Source organism: Martes martes (assembly GCF_963455335.1).
Source record: "Martes martes genome assembly, chromosome: 7".
Taxonomy (NCBI): Eukaryota; Metazoa; Chordata; class Mammalia; order Carnivora; family Mustelidae; genus Martes; species Martes martes.
This window is the reverse complement of record NC_137894.1, coordinates 126,264,088-126,281,022: the sequence shown is the minus strand read 5'-3', so window position 1 is coordinate 126,281,022 and position 16,935 is coordinate 126,264,088. Positions and strand designations below refer to the sequence as shown.

Sequence of the window (16,935 nt, the reverse complement as noted above, 5' to 3'; positions counted from 1 at the left end):
AATAAAAAAGATTTTGAGAATGCCCCCCCATAAGTGTAATTATTTCTACATCAGATACTTGTACCACATATTGCTGGCTTATGAAAGACACATGAAAATATAAATAATAAAGAAAAAAATTAAATGAATGCAATTTCTAATATTTTCTTCCTATCCCTCAAATAATTCTCTTTTGCATCCTCTGGCATATGGACACTGCTTTTGAATACACCCTTCTGTAAACCAATAGCAACAGCACAGTATAATATACTGGTTCTCAAACTCTAGACTGCATTACAATTTCCTGGAAGCCTGTGAAAACACACATTTTTACCTCTTCCTGAAGTTTCTGATTCAGTAGGTCTGGGGCCCCATCTTTTGCCTTTCTAACCACTTCCCAGGTGATGTTGGTCTGAGAAATAACACTTTAAGAATTACTGATGTGGCTAAGAGCATGGTTCCCAGAGATGGTTTATCTAGGTTGGATATCATGGTCCTTTCATTACCGAATGTGTGACCTTGGGTAGATTACTTATATAAGCTTAGTTTTTTTCTTTTTCTTTTTCTTTTAATCTGTGAAATGGGTGATCACAATTACTTACTTCTTAGTGTCACTGGAGAGCATAATGAGGTAATGTAGACAAAGTGCTTAGTACCCAGTACTTACCACCTACAAAACACCAATATATGTTGGCTGCTAATGCTTCTCTTTTCTCCTCCTCTTCATGTCATCAAACATCTTTTTAATGTCATAAAGTAAACTTTAGGGACTTTTATGCCTTAATTCATAAGAATCATGGGAATAAATTTTTTTGCTTTACCATTATATGTCTAGAAAGACCATGTTCCAAATGAAGTGTCTTTCTAGTTGGGTGGTAGAGATGAAGCTCTTTTGCAAAGTCTGCCTAAGAGAGAACAATGTGTTCAGCCCTCTCCCTTCTGTGTGTAACTGTTGATAGTCTGTGGCTAAGTGTGTATTTCTGTAGTCTTTTGTATATCCTGATTCTTGTTGCATGATCTAGAGATGACATTTTGGGCGGTTGTGGTTTTGAATGTTTTGGGGCATGGGAGTCGCAAAGTCAAGTGCTTGCTTTGAACTTCATTGTGAACACTTGTCTCTCTCCTTTTTTCTTCTCTCCCCCTCTTCTTATGGATTACTAGGACCAAGTACCACCTGCCAGGAAGATTCATGTGCCAACCAGGGGGTCTGCATGCAGCAGTGGGAAGGCTTCACCTGCGACTGCTCCATGACGTCGTATTCCGGAAACCAGTGCAATGATCGTGAGTACAACCTTTTCATACTTGGGAGTTTTTTCACTGTTTTGAGGTTTAGAGAAACCTTAAGGAACATAATGTAAAAGGATGGTTCTTCTGAAAGAATTGTAAGCAATTTCCTCCTCCAGAAACTTGGAAAATATAGCACTGGTGCTCTTAATGGAAGAGCAAAGAGATATTACTTGTTCAACATTACTACATGTTTTCCCATTTGCTTACTCCGTGTGTGTTTTCTTTAGATTAGATTGCCTGTGGCTGAGAAGCAAAAAACAAAAACAAAAACAAAAACAAAACCCCCGCAACAACAACAAAAACAAAACAAAAACCAGCTCAAGCAATATTTTTGCTCTAAGGAGTTCAGGTTTTCCATAATTAAGTCACCTGGATAACAGTTTTGAGACTTCCATTTGCATTGTCTAGAATTTAGAGGTTATTTAAGAAATCTAGGTGTTTTCTCAAAATTCTGAATTTAGAGACTTTCTTAGCTCTTCCAAATGATGAAGACATTCAGAGTTTATTATTTTTTCTAACTAGAAATGTTTAAGGCATTCTCAGGGGCTTTACAAATATTTGGATACTCCCTGTAGCTAACTCTGTTGATATCTGTTTGGTTTGTATGTACATAGTCATTCTGTTTATATATGCATTTCTATTTTGTACATGTATTTATAAGTATGTATCTGCATATTTGGTTCATATTGGAAGAGAGCCAGTTGTTAATTTTGTCCTCTGGCAATGCTTCTATCAGCTGATTTAATTCTAGAAGACTGATTTCATGAAGATGATTCTAGAGTTGATGGTGGAGATACTTCAGTTCTGTGGGAATCTATAACCTCTGTCTCCACTGCCTTCTTGTGTTACTTTCCTAACATGGCTATTTTTAAAGAATAAGCCAACGCCTGAATTTTCTGATTACCTATTCAAAGAGATTTGTTGAAAGCCCTGACATAGTGGGTCCTGCTGATGTTCTTACTTTCTAAATGGTAGAAGTTTATATTGCAATCTGAACTTGTAGTCCGTGCCTCTTGGTTTTATAAAAAGGTGCATGGTGTTATCTGAGCAGATACTAAAGTCACATTATGGTTGCCTAAGTGGGAGTAGGTACTGACTACAATGCCATTTCTATCGTGTTCACTTGGTTTTTCTTGAATCCTTATTTCTCAACTTTTTTTTTTTCATGTGCATAGTTGCCCCATGTTCTGCTTCTCATTTTTTCTCATAGCTTTTTATCTTTATATGCTCTGTCAGTCTCTTAAGATCTACCTGGAGAAACAGGTGGGAGCTCTATCAATGTAGAGAGAAACATCTTTGATTCTCATTGATCTAATGTGAGCAGGTGCCTTTAGGTCTGTAACATAAAGGACACAGTATCTGCAGAAAGTTTTGGTATCAGATTATTCTTTCCAAGTACTTGGTATTATTGAAAGTCTTATTCCCACATTTATGAGTCAGAAATGCTGTTGTTTCACTTTGAAATAGGCAGTTATGGACCCATCCAGGATATCTGGGCAGTTGTGCTACATGTTCTTTATTCGCCCTCCACTTTGTTTGCATAGGACTCATTGGGAAAGCTTTGTATCCTAAATGGTGGCATAATGCTTCTTTATCCTCCCAAGTTTATTCCATATCATAAATATATACCACTCCTGGTAGAAAATGGTCAGGACAAGACTGCCCATGGAAAATGCAGAAAGGTAAGTGATTCTAACTGCGGTGGATAGCATGGCCTTCAGAAGGTACGTATTCACTTTTCTCTCATTGATATGTTCCTTTTGGCCACCCAGGCCCAGGCACTATTTTCTGCTAAAAATCAACCAGGATTCTTCCTGGATTTCTATGATTTTTTTTTTTTCTGACTTTGTCAAGAGTAGATGGCATCTCAGTCCAGAGTGAAGAGGGTTACAGTATCTGACTTGAACAATGTGGCAGTATATAATGAGGTACTAGAGTAGATTGGGAAATGTCAGCTTTCTTTTGTGACAATACCACGTCATCCTTCAAAGATGCTTCTGAGATATCCAGGCCTAGGTATTATATCCTGGATTTTATTCTATAAACCATACAGATGAAGGTTTTATTGTAGAAGACCTTGAGCCCAAGTTGTTAAAAGAATCTTCTTGCCTTGTCTCTGGTTGGAGAGCAGACCAGGGCTGGTATGACTAGACGGCTTTATGGAAGTGTGAGCAAGTATATTTTAATTGCAGAATGTAAGGAATAAATAGAGTTCGGATAAATTGGATATAACTGTCATGTGTAGATATGCACTTTTAATGAAACCAACCGCATATATCAGAAATTTAGGTTTTTTAGAATTGTACAATAGATGCCTCCGTATCCCATGATTGACGTTGAAAGTATCAGGGGACTTTTCTTTTGGAATTAGCATCGGAGGCAGTTTGTTCAACCTAAAAAATCAGCCTTACCTGTTTACATCATAGATCATTACTTTCTGTATGAACCTTGGCCTTTAGCTTTGTAATTTGCTACTTTATCTCATAAACGTCTTCAAAATTGAGTTCGCTATTTGATTTTCTCTGGGCCTCTGTTAGCAAATTCTTGGTAGTTTCGCTTGCATCAGGAGACGGGTCTTCACCTTCGGAGTCACCAAGATTTGAATAAAGCTTATGCTTATCATTGGGAAAGGCTGTGGGGAAAAGTGCAAAGGAAGGGGAACAGATACAATAAGTGAATAGAAGAGGAAAGATGAGCAGGGCTGAGTCTTATATGGAAGAACACAGAGGCCATTAGTGATTGCTTTGGTAGCATGCGTGCCACAGGTGGCCTGCCTTTGACCTAAATAACAGAAATGGAGCATGATGTGATGATTGGAGTGTCAAGGAAATATGGCCTTTACCTGATTTTTAGGAATCGTGTATTCTACAGAAAGTCGCATATATCTAAAATACATCATATTTCTGACAATGCTGTCATAGGACCCTATGGTTGATTTAAGATTCTATCTAGTGGCAACAGACTTTTTGGTGGAGGGTTGGGGAAGAACGTTTGGATCTCTCGTTTTCCATGAGGTGTTTCTCAGGACAGCAGATTGATCTCAGTTAATGGAAATAAAAACAAAACAAAACACAATTTCTTAAGGCACGTCCAAGAATAGAAACTAGTTCAATAGGGAAGTGCTAGGTTTTGATATTTTTCAAAATAAAGGGTTCTGTTCAGTTCATCATGTGTAGAAAAGTTACTTGTATCTGGGCATGATTTGTAAGTTTCTAAAGAAATGTTTGCGTTTTAGCATTCTCCACATTTTTCCTAGCATCGGTTCCTTCATTCATGACCTTTGATTTTTCTTGCCTGTTTGCCAAATTGGGTGTTTGCTTGATAATTTTCAGGTGCTGTCACATAGTTGTCACCTCCATGAATAGAGCTTATGTTTAGAAACTATATCTCATTTAGTACGAGTGGATCAAGCATGGATGGGTTTAACTTTATTCCATCATTTTCTCTGAGAGCATGGTGGATTGGTAGAGGCAGTGGGTGAATTTCAGGTTTCATTTTAGAGAGAGCCATGCAAAGCTGACACAGTGATTGTGAAGGTGTGGCATGTCTTCTCCGTGGCTGGTTACCTTGTGTAAGAGTGGCTCTCTTGTACTGGATAGAAACCAAAAGTGATCTGATTGGAAACCCAGGTATAACTGATTTATTAATTGTCTTATGTAGTTTTAAGATAAGATCTTCTACCATTTCATCTAAGAGCAGATTCACAGGGAGTTTCCTTTAGGTGACTTTTAAGGCTGTTCTGCAACCATAATGAACAAAATCATCCCAGAAGTAATTTTGGGTTCATGTAGGATCCCGTAAGATCTAGGGGAGGACACACCAGTAACGTTCTCCAAAGAAAATCATCAGTTCTTCTGAAAAACTCAAACCAGAGAGGGCTGACTTCTCAGAAGGTACATACCACCTGAGTTCCAACTTAATGATGGGGCTACATTTAAAAACAACAGAAGAAATGGAACCCCACACAGTTTCTCATAGGGATATTCTTTTTGGATATTGGGTTCCTACTGGTATTTAAAATCAGGGCCGAGGGCCTGGGTGATTTCAGTGGGTCGTAGCCATCACAACGTTGCAAATCCAGTTCCCTTTCCTGTGATGTGGGCAGGGCGACCTATTGTTGAGTCCCTCTCTCCACAACACCGCACAATGTTGCACAAAATCCAATGCCACTTGCACATACCCACACATATACAAAAGCGTTGTCATTCCTGGGGGCTTTGTGAAAATAGCGATTTTAAATACCTTACACCAGTCCTTACCACCACAGCTCTCCCTGAGCATGTGTATGACAACGGTTGTGAGTTGCGTACAACTTTGAGGTCTCATTATTGCTCCTGGGCCCTGGAGAAGTGAATGTGAGCCAGTGTGTTGCGTGTGAGTGCTTAAAACACAGCAAATTGCTGGATTTAGAAATTGGGTGTTTATAAAGGCTTTGTGGGAAAAACAGAAGGAAATAAATGCGGGTCCTCAGCCCACCCTCCGCAGCTAGCGACCTGCGCTACATGGCTGGTCCTACATTGCGGGCTACTTGTTGGAGAAATTGCTAGGTTCACACTGGCATGTTATAATAGATGTTCTTTGCTTGCAACAAATCAATAGCAAGCAGCTGTGCATCGTGCAGACAGTGGAGTGTGAAGCGCCTTTTCAGACAGTTTTCTGCTGGAGTGGCTGTTAAGCTGCGCTGTTGGCTATTGATTGGCCTTTTGCTTTTTTTTTTCCTTATTGTGTGGGTTTATTTATTTTTTTAATGTAGGTTGGTGTATTGATTAAACTTGTTAAAAACACATTTCCCATTCAGGCTTCAGAAAAAAATGAGCAATATATGCATTCCTTAGCGTACAAACAAGGAAATAGACATGTGTATGTTCTTTCTGTCTCCTGGATCCATACAGATACACGGGCATTACGTTACAAGTCTGTGTTGTTATTTGTACAGCAATAATTTCCAGAGATATCAGACTACGGTGTCTTCATGTTTTCAGTTATGTGTTTAACTCCTACCTCTGTTTCCGGGTTCTGCCCATCCTACAAATAAGCCATATCTGAGAAGTTTAGTTTTAAGTTATTTGTTTGCTGTGTAGAATACTTTATTATTTCCTCATTCGTTCACTCACCAGACCCTTTTTGCAGATATGATCATGAATAAGATACACCCCTGCTCACAAAGACATTAGAGTCTCACAGGGGAAGACACACATGGAAGTGCTTTAGTAGAAAAATAAACCACATGTAGTGAGGGCTCATGAAGTGGAGAGGCATCAGTTGTCCCTGGGGTGGAGAATCCATCAAGAAGAGCTGATCTTATTGAGGTTTTTCATGGACCTATGAGTCTTGAAAAATTTCTAAGTAGCTTCTAAGCATATATGGTAAGAAAGAAGGCGGGAAAGGGAAGATAGCATCCCAGCGAGAGAGAGAGAGAGAGAGAGAGAGAGGCAGGCTGTCACCGAGGCTAGCATTCTGGCTGCCTGATTTTGCTTTATGGTGCATTATATGCATTTTTCAAAGTATAGAAAACGTTATTAGATTTTGTCATCTCGTTTAGTAGAATGTCCAATATGGTGCTCATTTCTTTGGGATTAAACCTCCACGTTGAGTTCTGGATGAGGACTTAACAGACCCCAAATCTTTTTTCTTTGAACCATTGTTGGACATTTATCTTGGAAATGTATTTTAAGTGAACCCAAATTTTAAAAAAAAGTTGACTTGTAGTGTATATATATTTTTAAATTATTAAAGGTAGCATAGCCATTAAGTTAATTAGCTTCAGAATCAAACTACTTTAAATGTCAATGCTAACTCTTAACTGAAATTGAGTTAGTCACTCAGCCTCTTGAAGCTTTGGTACAGCACCAGGAGTATGATAGAATAGAAGTAGTGATAGTTTTTTTCTTTGTAACTAATAATATTTGACATTTGTCAAGTCCTTTTTTTGTTCCTGACATGCTACTGGGACCTTTATAGAGATGCCATCCCTTTAATCATCCCAAAGTTCCTATGCAATGCTATTGTCCTGATTTTCACAATGGAGACACTGAGGTCACACAGGAAATAGCTGAGTGAGGACTTGAATCCAAGTTTGTCTGACATGAAAGCTCACATTCTTATTAGATTTGCTGCTACTTGTGCTGGGTGTTGTACACAGATAATGAATCATGGAACACTACATCAAAAACTAATGATGAACTGTATGGTGACTAACATAACATAATAGGAAGAAAAGATTTGTTACTACCTGATAATCATTAGAAGCAATAACAGTGTAATGTCACTAATTACTAGACTGGAGTGGTTAAAATGCCAGGAGGTCAAGTCTTTATAGACAATCCAGTTGCATAGGAATATAGGGTTGCAAAAAAGAAGCTCTGGTTCTTGGTTGTTCATTTTATTATATTCTGGAATTCTGAACCCTTTAGATATCTCTGCCTTAATACTAAGATAAGACTTTTTAGTTAGAATATCTTGAGATATGATAGAATTAGAATATCTCCCCATATCCCCAAATATTTATATTTTTATTCTCTGTTGATCTGGATCTTCTGATTTTCATGTTTTCCCTTTACTTTATTGCAGTCTATATATATGCCATATAACATAGTGAATGAGACCTCTGATGGGGAGAGGATGGCCTGTGTTGAAATTGTGACTCTGATACTTAATAGTTATACTACTTTGGAATTAATTAATTAACTCCCCTGTGTCCCCCAAATGTGGATGTTTATAGGTCCTATCTCACAAGAATGCTGTAAAGACAAATTGAATTCATAATTGTGAAGGTCAGGGCATGACACATAATAGCCTGCATGGAACTATTGGTTAGTTTTCGATGTAATTTTCAAAAGTTAAAAACTGGACTCACACAGACTTAATTTTCATAAAGTTAAAAACATAACTCACATAAACACAGGATGAATGTGTCCCGGATTTATTTAACTCCTTAGTGAGGAAAACAGTAAAGACGGTAAAAACATAAGCAAGATGGCAAAAGAATATTTGAAGAACTAGATGTTTATAGGCATTAAAAAGAATATTAAATATTTGGGTTAAATACAAAAGTGGTGAATATCTCAGGGGGGAAAAACCCTTAGCCTTGAGTTGTCATCTTTCCTATCAACTGTTATATCTCTACTGAACAAAAATCCACAGGCTAATCATCTTGCAGAGTGTGGATCTCAATTTATAGTAAATTCCATTGTCAAACACAAGTACATTTTTCCATTGAAGTAAATACTTCTTTGATGGTATTGTTAAAACTGTGTCTTTCTAGGACACCATAAGGGCACATGACTCTCTCCTGGCCTTTTTTTCCTAAATTTTGGATAATTTTTATTAACAGCAGTATGATCTATTCAATTTCAACTCCTTTTTGTTACCTTGAATACCTCCATCCTACTCAAGTACCTTTTATTTTTTAGCCGTTTAGCTGTGAAGCAAACACTGTGCTGAATTTGTTGTGTCATCCTATTGTCTTAACAACCCTAGAAATCAGATACTATTATAACCCCAGTTTTACAGATGAGGGAATTGAGATATGGAGAAGTCAAGTGATCTGCTCAAGGTCACAAAACCATTAGGCTGGGGGACAAGAATTGAGCTTTATGTGTCTGAGTGCAAAGTCTGAGCTCTGGACTGCTGATGTCTTCCAAATGCCTCAAGGAAAGCTTTTTGATGAGGAGGACTCAGAATGCTTCATTAGCCATGGAGCTTGGACGCTTCTGCTGCAGCAATTACACTCTGATTTTTAGTATCTACATTATTATTTGCTGGGAGAGACATAGTTTATACTTTTTACTTTGTTTTAAATAAGGGCGTCATTTAGGATTGATCTGCTCATCTCATAAGATCAGAAGTTCCATCAAAGTGCCCTTTTGCAAGTTGGGTAGGTCTGGGCAGGCAGGGGCTGATTCCAGAAAATTCAAGAAGGCTGGAGGAGCAGCCTGGTACCATCAGAGGCAAGATCCAGAAGGTAAGACAGTTAAAGAGAAGCATTCATGAGCCAGCAGGACCTAAGGTAATGGCCAAAGTTATTTCTTTGTGTCTGTTTTTCATTCCTGGACCACAGACATCCAGTGTAGCTAACAGGATGTCAGGAGATGGCAGTTAATCCCAGGGTCTTCGAAGAGTAAGGGTGATGGTGCTGGTATTTTTGGGGGGGCAGTTTCATAGATGCGGGTTTTCACTTGTTGCCCTTGGGAATCACTCTTGCTTATAATTTCCCCTGATACCAAGAAGGGACAATTTTGTATCACAGATCTGTTATGTTGCTGATTTCAATATACGTGCAGAATCAAAAAAGACTCATCGAACCAGGATTACTTGCAGCTTTGTTTTGTATAACCCTCCATGGAAATGAGCTGAGACTCACAGATTAAATGTTAATTTCTACAAATCCCAGATGACACTGGGACGTACTGCTCAAGGAGAAATAAGTCTCCATGCAGGGTCCTGATAGCTTACCAGGGTTGATTAAGAGTTGTTGGAATCTGTGGCCTCACTAATTTCGCTTTAGCCATCTTTAGCATGCTGTATTTGTAGACCGATTTTATTGCCTATGTTTAATTACAGCCCATTTATTTCTGGTGTGCTTGGCTGGCTACTTATTGATGGTGATGGCAATAATCCACTGAGAGCCTATTGGTTCACAGAAGATAATTTTATATTACCTTGTTAGTCACATACGGGTACAATTTTAACGTATTTTTCAATATAGACTTATAATTTCCTACATTTATTTCCATCTATATTTATTTTAACTTACATGCAAAGGCAAAAAAAAATACGTAAACTACTTTATTTTCTCTTGTAAAATAGAGCCAATAAGTATAATTTGGTTTCCTTATCTTACTTTTTTCTCTTAACTGTCCCCCCCCCCAGAGGTATGTGCATTTTTTGATTGAGGTAAAATTTATATTCACCAAAATGTACGGCTCTTAAGTGCATTATGAGAAACGTTTATAGCCGTGTGACTAGCCTGCCAGTTGAGATAAAGGACGGTTCCATCTTTCCAGATAATTCCCTTGTGCCCCTGGAGTCCTTCTCACAAGCCACTGCTATTTGAATTTCTACCAACATACATGAGCTTTATCCATTCTTGACTCTATATAAATGGAATCACATACTATGTGATCTTTTCTTTCTGTTCTATCTCCATAGAACATGTATAAGACTCCCCCATGTCACCTCCATTCTAGCTGCCTTGCCCTCTCCTACCCCTTAGTGCTTCTCATCTGGAGGAATCTGCAGGTAGTCCCCACCCCCCCACCCCCCTCCCGGCCACCACCCCCTGCTGTTCTCATCAGGCAGTGAGCTGGGGCAATCTGAGCCCTTTGTCTGTCTTCTTCCTCTCAGGAATACCTGTCTTTCTTTCTTTGATGTTCAGAGTCATATGCACCCTTGTTTCACATCTATTGTCTTTTTTTCTGCTGTTTCAAGTCCATTGTAAATCCAGTCTCAAGTACTCTCTCTGGGTGGGAGGTGGCTGTCACCTGTTTCTTTTCACCTTACACTCTGAGATTGAAGGTGGGGGGCAGAGAGACGAGGATTTAACACACCGCACAACGTGCTATGGTTTAAGCCACAGCCTCTGGGGACGAAGTGAGGTTTTGCATCAGTCCCAGAACGGCTCTGGCAGTGTGGAATATTTCAGGAACCATATTTTGGTTTTGGGGGGGACCACGGGGGTGAGTAGGGTGGGGGGAGGGGAGAACCCTTCAACTGTAGTTATAGGCCTTCTTCAGTCAGAGCCTTCTGCAGCCAAAGGAGCTACGCCAAGCTAGTTATGTACCTGCAAATGCATCTCCATCAAGCGTTTCATTGCCCAAGTTTCTTGGATGGGGTCCCCATTGCTTTTTCCCTCCAGTCCCTCGGATAACACTTGATTAAGCTCAGTGGGTGCAAGGATTGATGCGGCTCTTACAGTTAGCTGTTCTTATTTATTTATTTATTTTTACCAAGAATTATAGTTTGTTTTCTCACCTACCTTTATCCTGCGGATCTTCGCTGCCTGATCCATGTCAGTTTGCCAAATGAAATTAAGAGGTGTTTCCAAACAGCAACAAAAAAAATGGAAGATTTCAGAAAAGTGGAGATGTTTCTATGCCAGGGAGTATTTTGGCCGCCGACTGTTCTTATTTGGACTTTTAGATGCTGATATACCCTTACTATTTTGATGCAAGTCTATAAAAAAATGAGGGGAACTTGCATTGCTGATGCTTTTTAGTTTTAACTATTTTTTTTTTTTTTGGATGATTAAGATCATACAAGCTCACTGTTGAAATGTGTAAAATGCATGAAAGTGCAAGATAGTAGAAAAAACATGCATAATTTTACCGATTATTTATATGACTTTGTTTTAGAATATGCATGATGTCAAGCACAGAATAGATGCTCAGATGTATCTGTTGGATGAATGACTGAGCCTTGCACATTTGCAGAGTCTGAGTTGTGCAATGGTCCTAGTGTTCTTTTCATGAAATGAGTAGTATTTCTAAAGGACTAGGTATTTTCTTGCTAGACTGAATGCTTTGGGCATGCAGGAATTATAATGAGCATCTCAATATACAATTTTCTTGTTCAGATAAAAAAATGGGAATCTCAAGATGTTTTCATTTCTTTTCTTTCTTGTCCTTACCTCTTCTGCAGAAAGCCTTGCCATTTCTGAGCTAATACGTAGATGTATCTACATACAAGTAAAATGGTTTTGTAGTGGATTTTTGTTAGAGGGTGAAACCCTTATATATGGGGAAGGAGCCTCAGGTCCCAGTTTTTTTGTTTGTTTGTTTGTTTTTGGTTTTGTTTTTGTTTTTCTGTCTGTGACATCCCCTTCCAAAGGGACATGGCAGTTTATTTCACATGATGAGATTTCTTGTAACAGTCTACTCTAGAGTTCTACTGTGAGACAGAAGAACTTGTCCACTTTGACATCATCTGTCAATTTCTGCTCAATTTCATGTTGGCCAAAACTAGCAACATATAACAGAAGCATTTATATGCATTGTATACTGAAATGTAGAAAACCCAGAAAGATTTCTTGATTTTTGTACACTGTGTACATTTCAAATTTTTTTGCAGGGGAATTCAGCCAAACCTAGTAAACTCTGCAGAAATGCTCAGGAGCATTTATATGAAATGGTAGTGTCCGGCTCTCAGCATTATTTCCTAGTAAATTCACTGGAAACTTTTTGTGATGTGCTCCTAACTAAATTTAAAAAATTGCAGTTTTACCTGGATGTCTTTATATGAGTAAAACTAAATACATATTCATATAAATAAAAAAAGAATATGTAAAGATATACATATTATAAATGAATACAGATTTCCTGTAGAGTTTTTTCTAATTGTTCTTTAAACAATTTTTTATCCAAAAGTCTTTGTTTCTATGTCTTACGGTGTCACGTGTGAACTTTTGGTTGTATCTCGTCAACTGACAAGTTGTGTTTATCTGTAATTATATAGGTAATATGTCTCTCTGGACAACAGACGAGGTATCTGTCTCCCTTTGAATATATTTGTCAGAAAGCCTCTTTATCCTGTGTGAATACTCAATATTTGGGGTACAGTTTTATCTCTGAAAAAGGATTTAGGCAGGGATCTGGGATTTATTTATCCCTAAGAATAATCTTTCTCCTCTTGCTACCTAAAATTCCCATATGGCTTCCTCATGCTGGCACTCAAGTGTATCATCTAGTTCAAACTCACATCAGTGCCCTGGCACTAGTGGGGGCTGGGGGAAGCTTTGGAAAAGGGCCTGCAGCTCAGCACACACACACACCATCACACATGCCTGTTGTCCCTGACTTGTAAAAAATCCCGAGAAGAGGAAAAAATGGGAAGGAATGTATTAAAATAAGTGAGTTTAGCCAAACACGCTCTCAGTGTTGGTAGAGGCTTTATTCCAATCCCCACAACACCCCACATGGGTTTCCAACATCTAACTTATTTAATTTGCATTTGGATTAATTTAGCATATTTTCCTATTACATAAAGTTTAATGAACAATAAACATAGCTATAACCAAATCTCACAGCTATTTCCCAGTGTGGGGTAACATTCTGCATTTAGTTATATTTGGTTTCCTAGGTAATATTTGATTGTGGCTCTATCTCCTAAAACTGCATCTCTTGTCACATGGAATGTTTTGGTGGCAGGTCCTTCAGACAGAGCAAATCGGGAAGGAGCATCCCATGAATTCTGCTGAAGCCGGGGCAATGAAAATCAACTGGGCAACACAGGGTGTGTTGAAAATGCTGCTCCCTGCTGCTTTCCCTTGGCAGTCTTTGAGCTCCCTTGTGGTGGCCTCCCTGCTTTTATTTTTATTTCTGAAATCTATCCTGTGTACCAGTTGGAGATTAATTTTCCCAGAGCCCCCCCCTCCGCCCCTTTTTTCTGGTCTTATCCCTCCTCCGTTCATGAACCACAAGTGGCCCCTCTTGTAGCTTAAACCCTACTCTTGGTTTCTTAAAAATTTGTCTCTTGGACCACCATTCCTTTAATATTCGTGGCAGTGTGCCGTCTAATAAAGCCACTGTTCTCATTGTCACATGTCACTGTGTCAGCATTTCCTGTGATCTTCATACCTCCATGCCCTTGTGGCTGCATTTCCTCCTGTGGAAAAGGTTTCCCTCCTCTTGACCTGGCTTTAGGGACCAGCCCGGGCCTTACCTATTCCCCTGTGTTTTCTCTGACCACTTTTCCATATTGATCTCTTCTCCAAAATCCAGCTGCATTTATATTCAGAGCTGAGAGACAGCACGACTCAGCATCTAAAGGGGGATTACTGCAGACTTAAGAGTAAAAAGAGGGTTCATATACTGGCTCCTTTCCTCCTAACTAGGGGACCTTTGGCAATTAACACAGCACACCCTCACAATACATGCCTCGCAGAAGTTTCAGTTTTGTTAATAGGCTTAGAAATAATAGATGTGAAGCAGAGTATTGACTTGGGAAGAGTTTTTTTTTTTTTTTTTCCTGGTAGCAGCTTAAATTAAAACCATAACCCTCCCATTAAAAAACAATGTTACCAGTAAATAAAACAAGTAGAATTTTGACTAGATTAATTACTACTTTTATTGTGCATTTACCCATTTTCCTAGACAACCAACTTGTATATATCATGTTGACTATTGTTTCCTCTAGAAATGATAGACTTGAGCTGTGTTGGGTGGATGGAGTGGTGGGGTTATCAGTACTAGGTCATTCATTCAAGTGGCACTGATGTTTTTTATGTTCTAACTTTAAATGTAAACATATTCCTGATTCTGGGTCTGTATGATTTGACCAAAACCTAAGGAAATTTCAGAGGACTCTACTACCTTTCCTGTAAATATCCTGATTTTTTAAGGCAGTGCTTGCCCGGGCTCCCAAGAATACACCAAGGGCTTCTGGCACCTTCCATAATCTCGTCTTATTTTTGGTGCTTTCCTGGAAAAGAGGAGAATCGCTGTCCAGGAATCTTTGGTTCTTACCACTTATGAGACCAAGGGAGTGAAACTGCAATCTTTTCTGCCTCCATCATTACCAAAAATCTTAACACATAAGCTTAACTTTGTACATAGTACCTCATTTTCAAATCAGCTCGTTTGTGGCAGTAACACAATTTAGCTTTCACAGTGGACTGTTTTCAATAGGTGATTTCAGCCATCTCTCCTCAGTGTGTTTCAGAACTCTTTGGGTCTGGGGCTCTAAGGACAGAGCAGGTCACGTTGGACACTTGATACAACTTTAACTTTGGACATGAGGTCAAATAGTGGAAGACCCATAGCCAGCCTCTTGTTCCCTATTCGCTTCTGACAAAACAAAAGCCGAACAAACAAAACTAGGGAACTGTGGAATCCCTGGTTTATTATCTGAGCAGCCTAATGTGGTAATTCTTGCCATGGGAAGATGGCTACCTAGTGATCTCCAGTGGAGTTTCACTGAGCAAGAAGCCAAGCCTCAGTAACATTACATACCCATTTCCCAGGAGTCCTCCAGAAGGGGCTCAGCTGCTGAACACCAGGGGATTAGACCAAAATCTCAATCATGGTGATTTTGATCATCAGTTTCAGTGAGCAGGATGCTGTTAGCTTTTCGGAACCTATGAAGCCGAGCGTATCTGAGGAAAGGAAATGGGATGCGTGTGACTGCTTAATGTTTGGGGAGAGGATTGGTGGAGAGGGGATCCAAAAGAGAAATTTCAGGCATCTTAAGAACAGGCGCTTCTAAGAATTATTATATAGGGAATTTTCACTTCCAGCCTCTAGTTGTTCCTGAGAACAAAGGTGTAAGAGTTTGAGATGATGGAGATTTAAATGCATTTTGAAGTCGAACCGCATGGGAATGATTTTTCTCTTTGTATTCAGTTTATTAATTAGAGGGAAGTATGATTTATTTACTCCTGAGCCTTTGTATCGTAGAAATGTGTTTATACAAATGGTGTTTATTTTTGATGACAAATAGTTGATGCCAAGTAAGTAGTAGACCACAAATGATTAAATAATTGTCATCCCATGGGCACACGGGTGTGTATTTTCCTAATGAGAACAAACTCCCCCATCGCTTCAACATCTATGCCTTAACTATAATCCAGGTATGCCACAGTCACATACCATGCGCTATAGTCCATTTCAGTGAAGGAGACTTTCTTCCCAGTCCTTTTATTCCTGCAATCAGAGCACGATTCATACTCACCGCTTTGTGACTCTTAACCTGTGCTCTGTTTCCCCATCCTCGCCATCAAGGTCTGCTTGCCTTCGGGATGTGAAGAACATTCTGAACTGAGTTCCTTGTTCATACCCTTTTGATCTTATGCCATCCTTTGCATTCTCCTTGGTGACTTCAGTTTCCCTATTACGGTTTTTCTAATAACCCGACTTCGTCAACAGCCTGGCCATCTAGCAAAGAGAATTTCCTTTTGCTGTTAACTGTTCCCTGAGTTTCTGTTCTTCTCATCCCTTACATTTCCTTAGCCAGCCTTCTACTCTCCGTAGTCTCAGAGGTGTCCCTTGGGCCCGTGCACCATCTGGTCCTCTGCAAGGACACACAGACCTCCTTCTGTCATGCACTTTCTTGACACCGCTGGAAACCTCTTACCTCTGTGTGTTCTTGGAGAGGCAAATATGTGACCTTACTGTGCTGTGTCCTAAAGAGGGCCCTTAACATATGATTTAAGTTACTCCCTGTCTCTTGCAAGGAAATAACTTTATTCTTATGAGTGACTTTAATTATTTTCTCTATTTTTTTAAACTTCACTAAAAACTAAACCCATTTCCAGGTAGACAGCATCACTCGAGTTTTTCTGCGGAGCCCAGTGTATTCATTTCTCTTTATTTATTTTTTAATTTCTCTTTAATTAGAATATAGGCTCAATTCTAGTAAAGCTCAGTGTCATGTAGAAAGGACAAAGTGACCGAGAGCAGGGGAATAGGAAAAGGCAGGGATTATTTGGGGAATGGAAAGTCTGACTGGACAAGAGGTGGTGTGAAGGATGGTCAGAGGTAGCTCAGATGAGGTCCTGATCCTGGGGGTCTGAAGGCAGAAGGTTTTGGAGGGAGGGGATCGATGGGAGTTTTTGAGCAAGTATGTGGTAGGAGCAAAACTGTTTCTTAGAAAGAGCCCTCTGGCAGAGTGTAAGCAGTGATTTTGAAAGAAGACAGTAAAGCCCATGAAAGCAGACACCATATTCATTCGGTCACT

At 39.3% G+C, this 16,935-nt stretch overlaps 1 protein-coding gene across 10 annotated transcripts in view; it reads left to right on the top strand.

Moving 5' to 3' along the window:
* NRXN3 (neurexin 3) overlaps positions 1 to 16,935 on the top strand; it is a gene marked incomplete at both ends in the record, with an annotated part of 1,490,367 nt that overhangs the window by 700,485 nt on the left and 772,947 nt on the right. For all 10 annotated transcript variants that reach the window (XM_080809449.1, XM_080809437.1, XM_080809438.1 and 7 more), the window contains one exon: positions 1,141 to 1,260. In XM_080809449.1, coding sequence (XP_080665575.1) covers positions 1,141 to 1,260 — 120 coding nt within the window. The remainder of the gene's footprint in view (positions 1 to 1,140; positions 1,261 to 16,935) is intronic.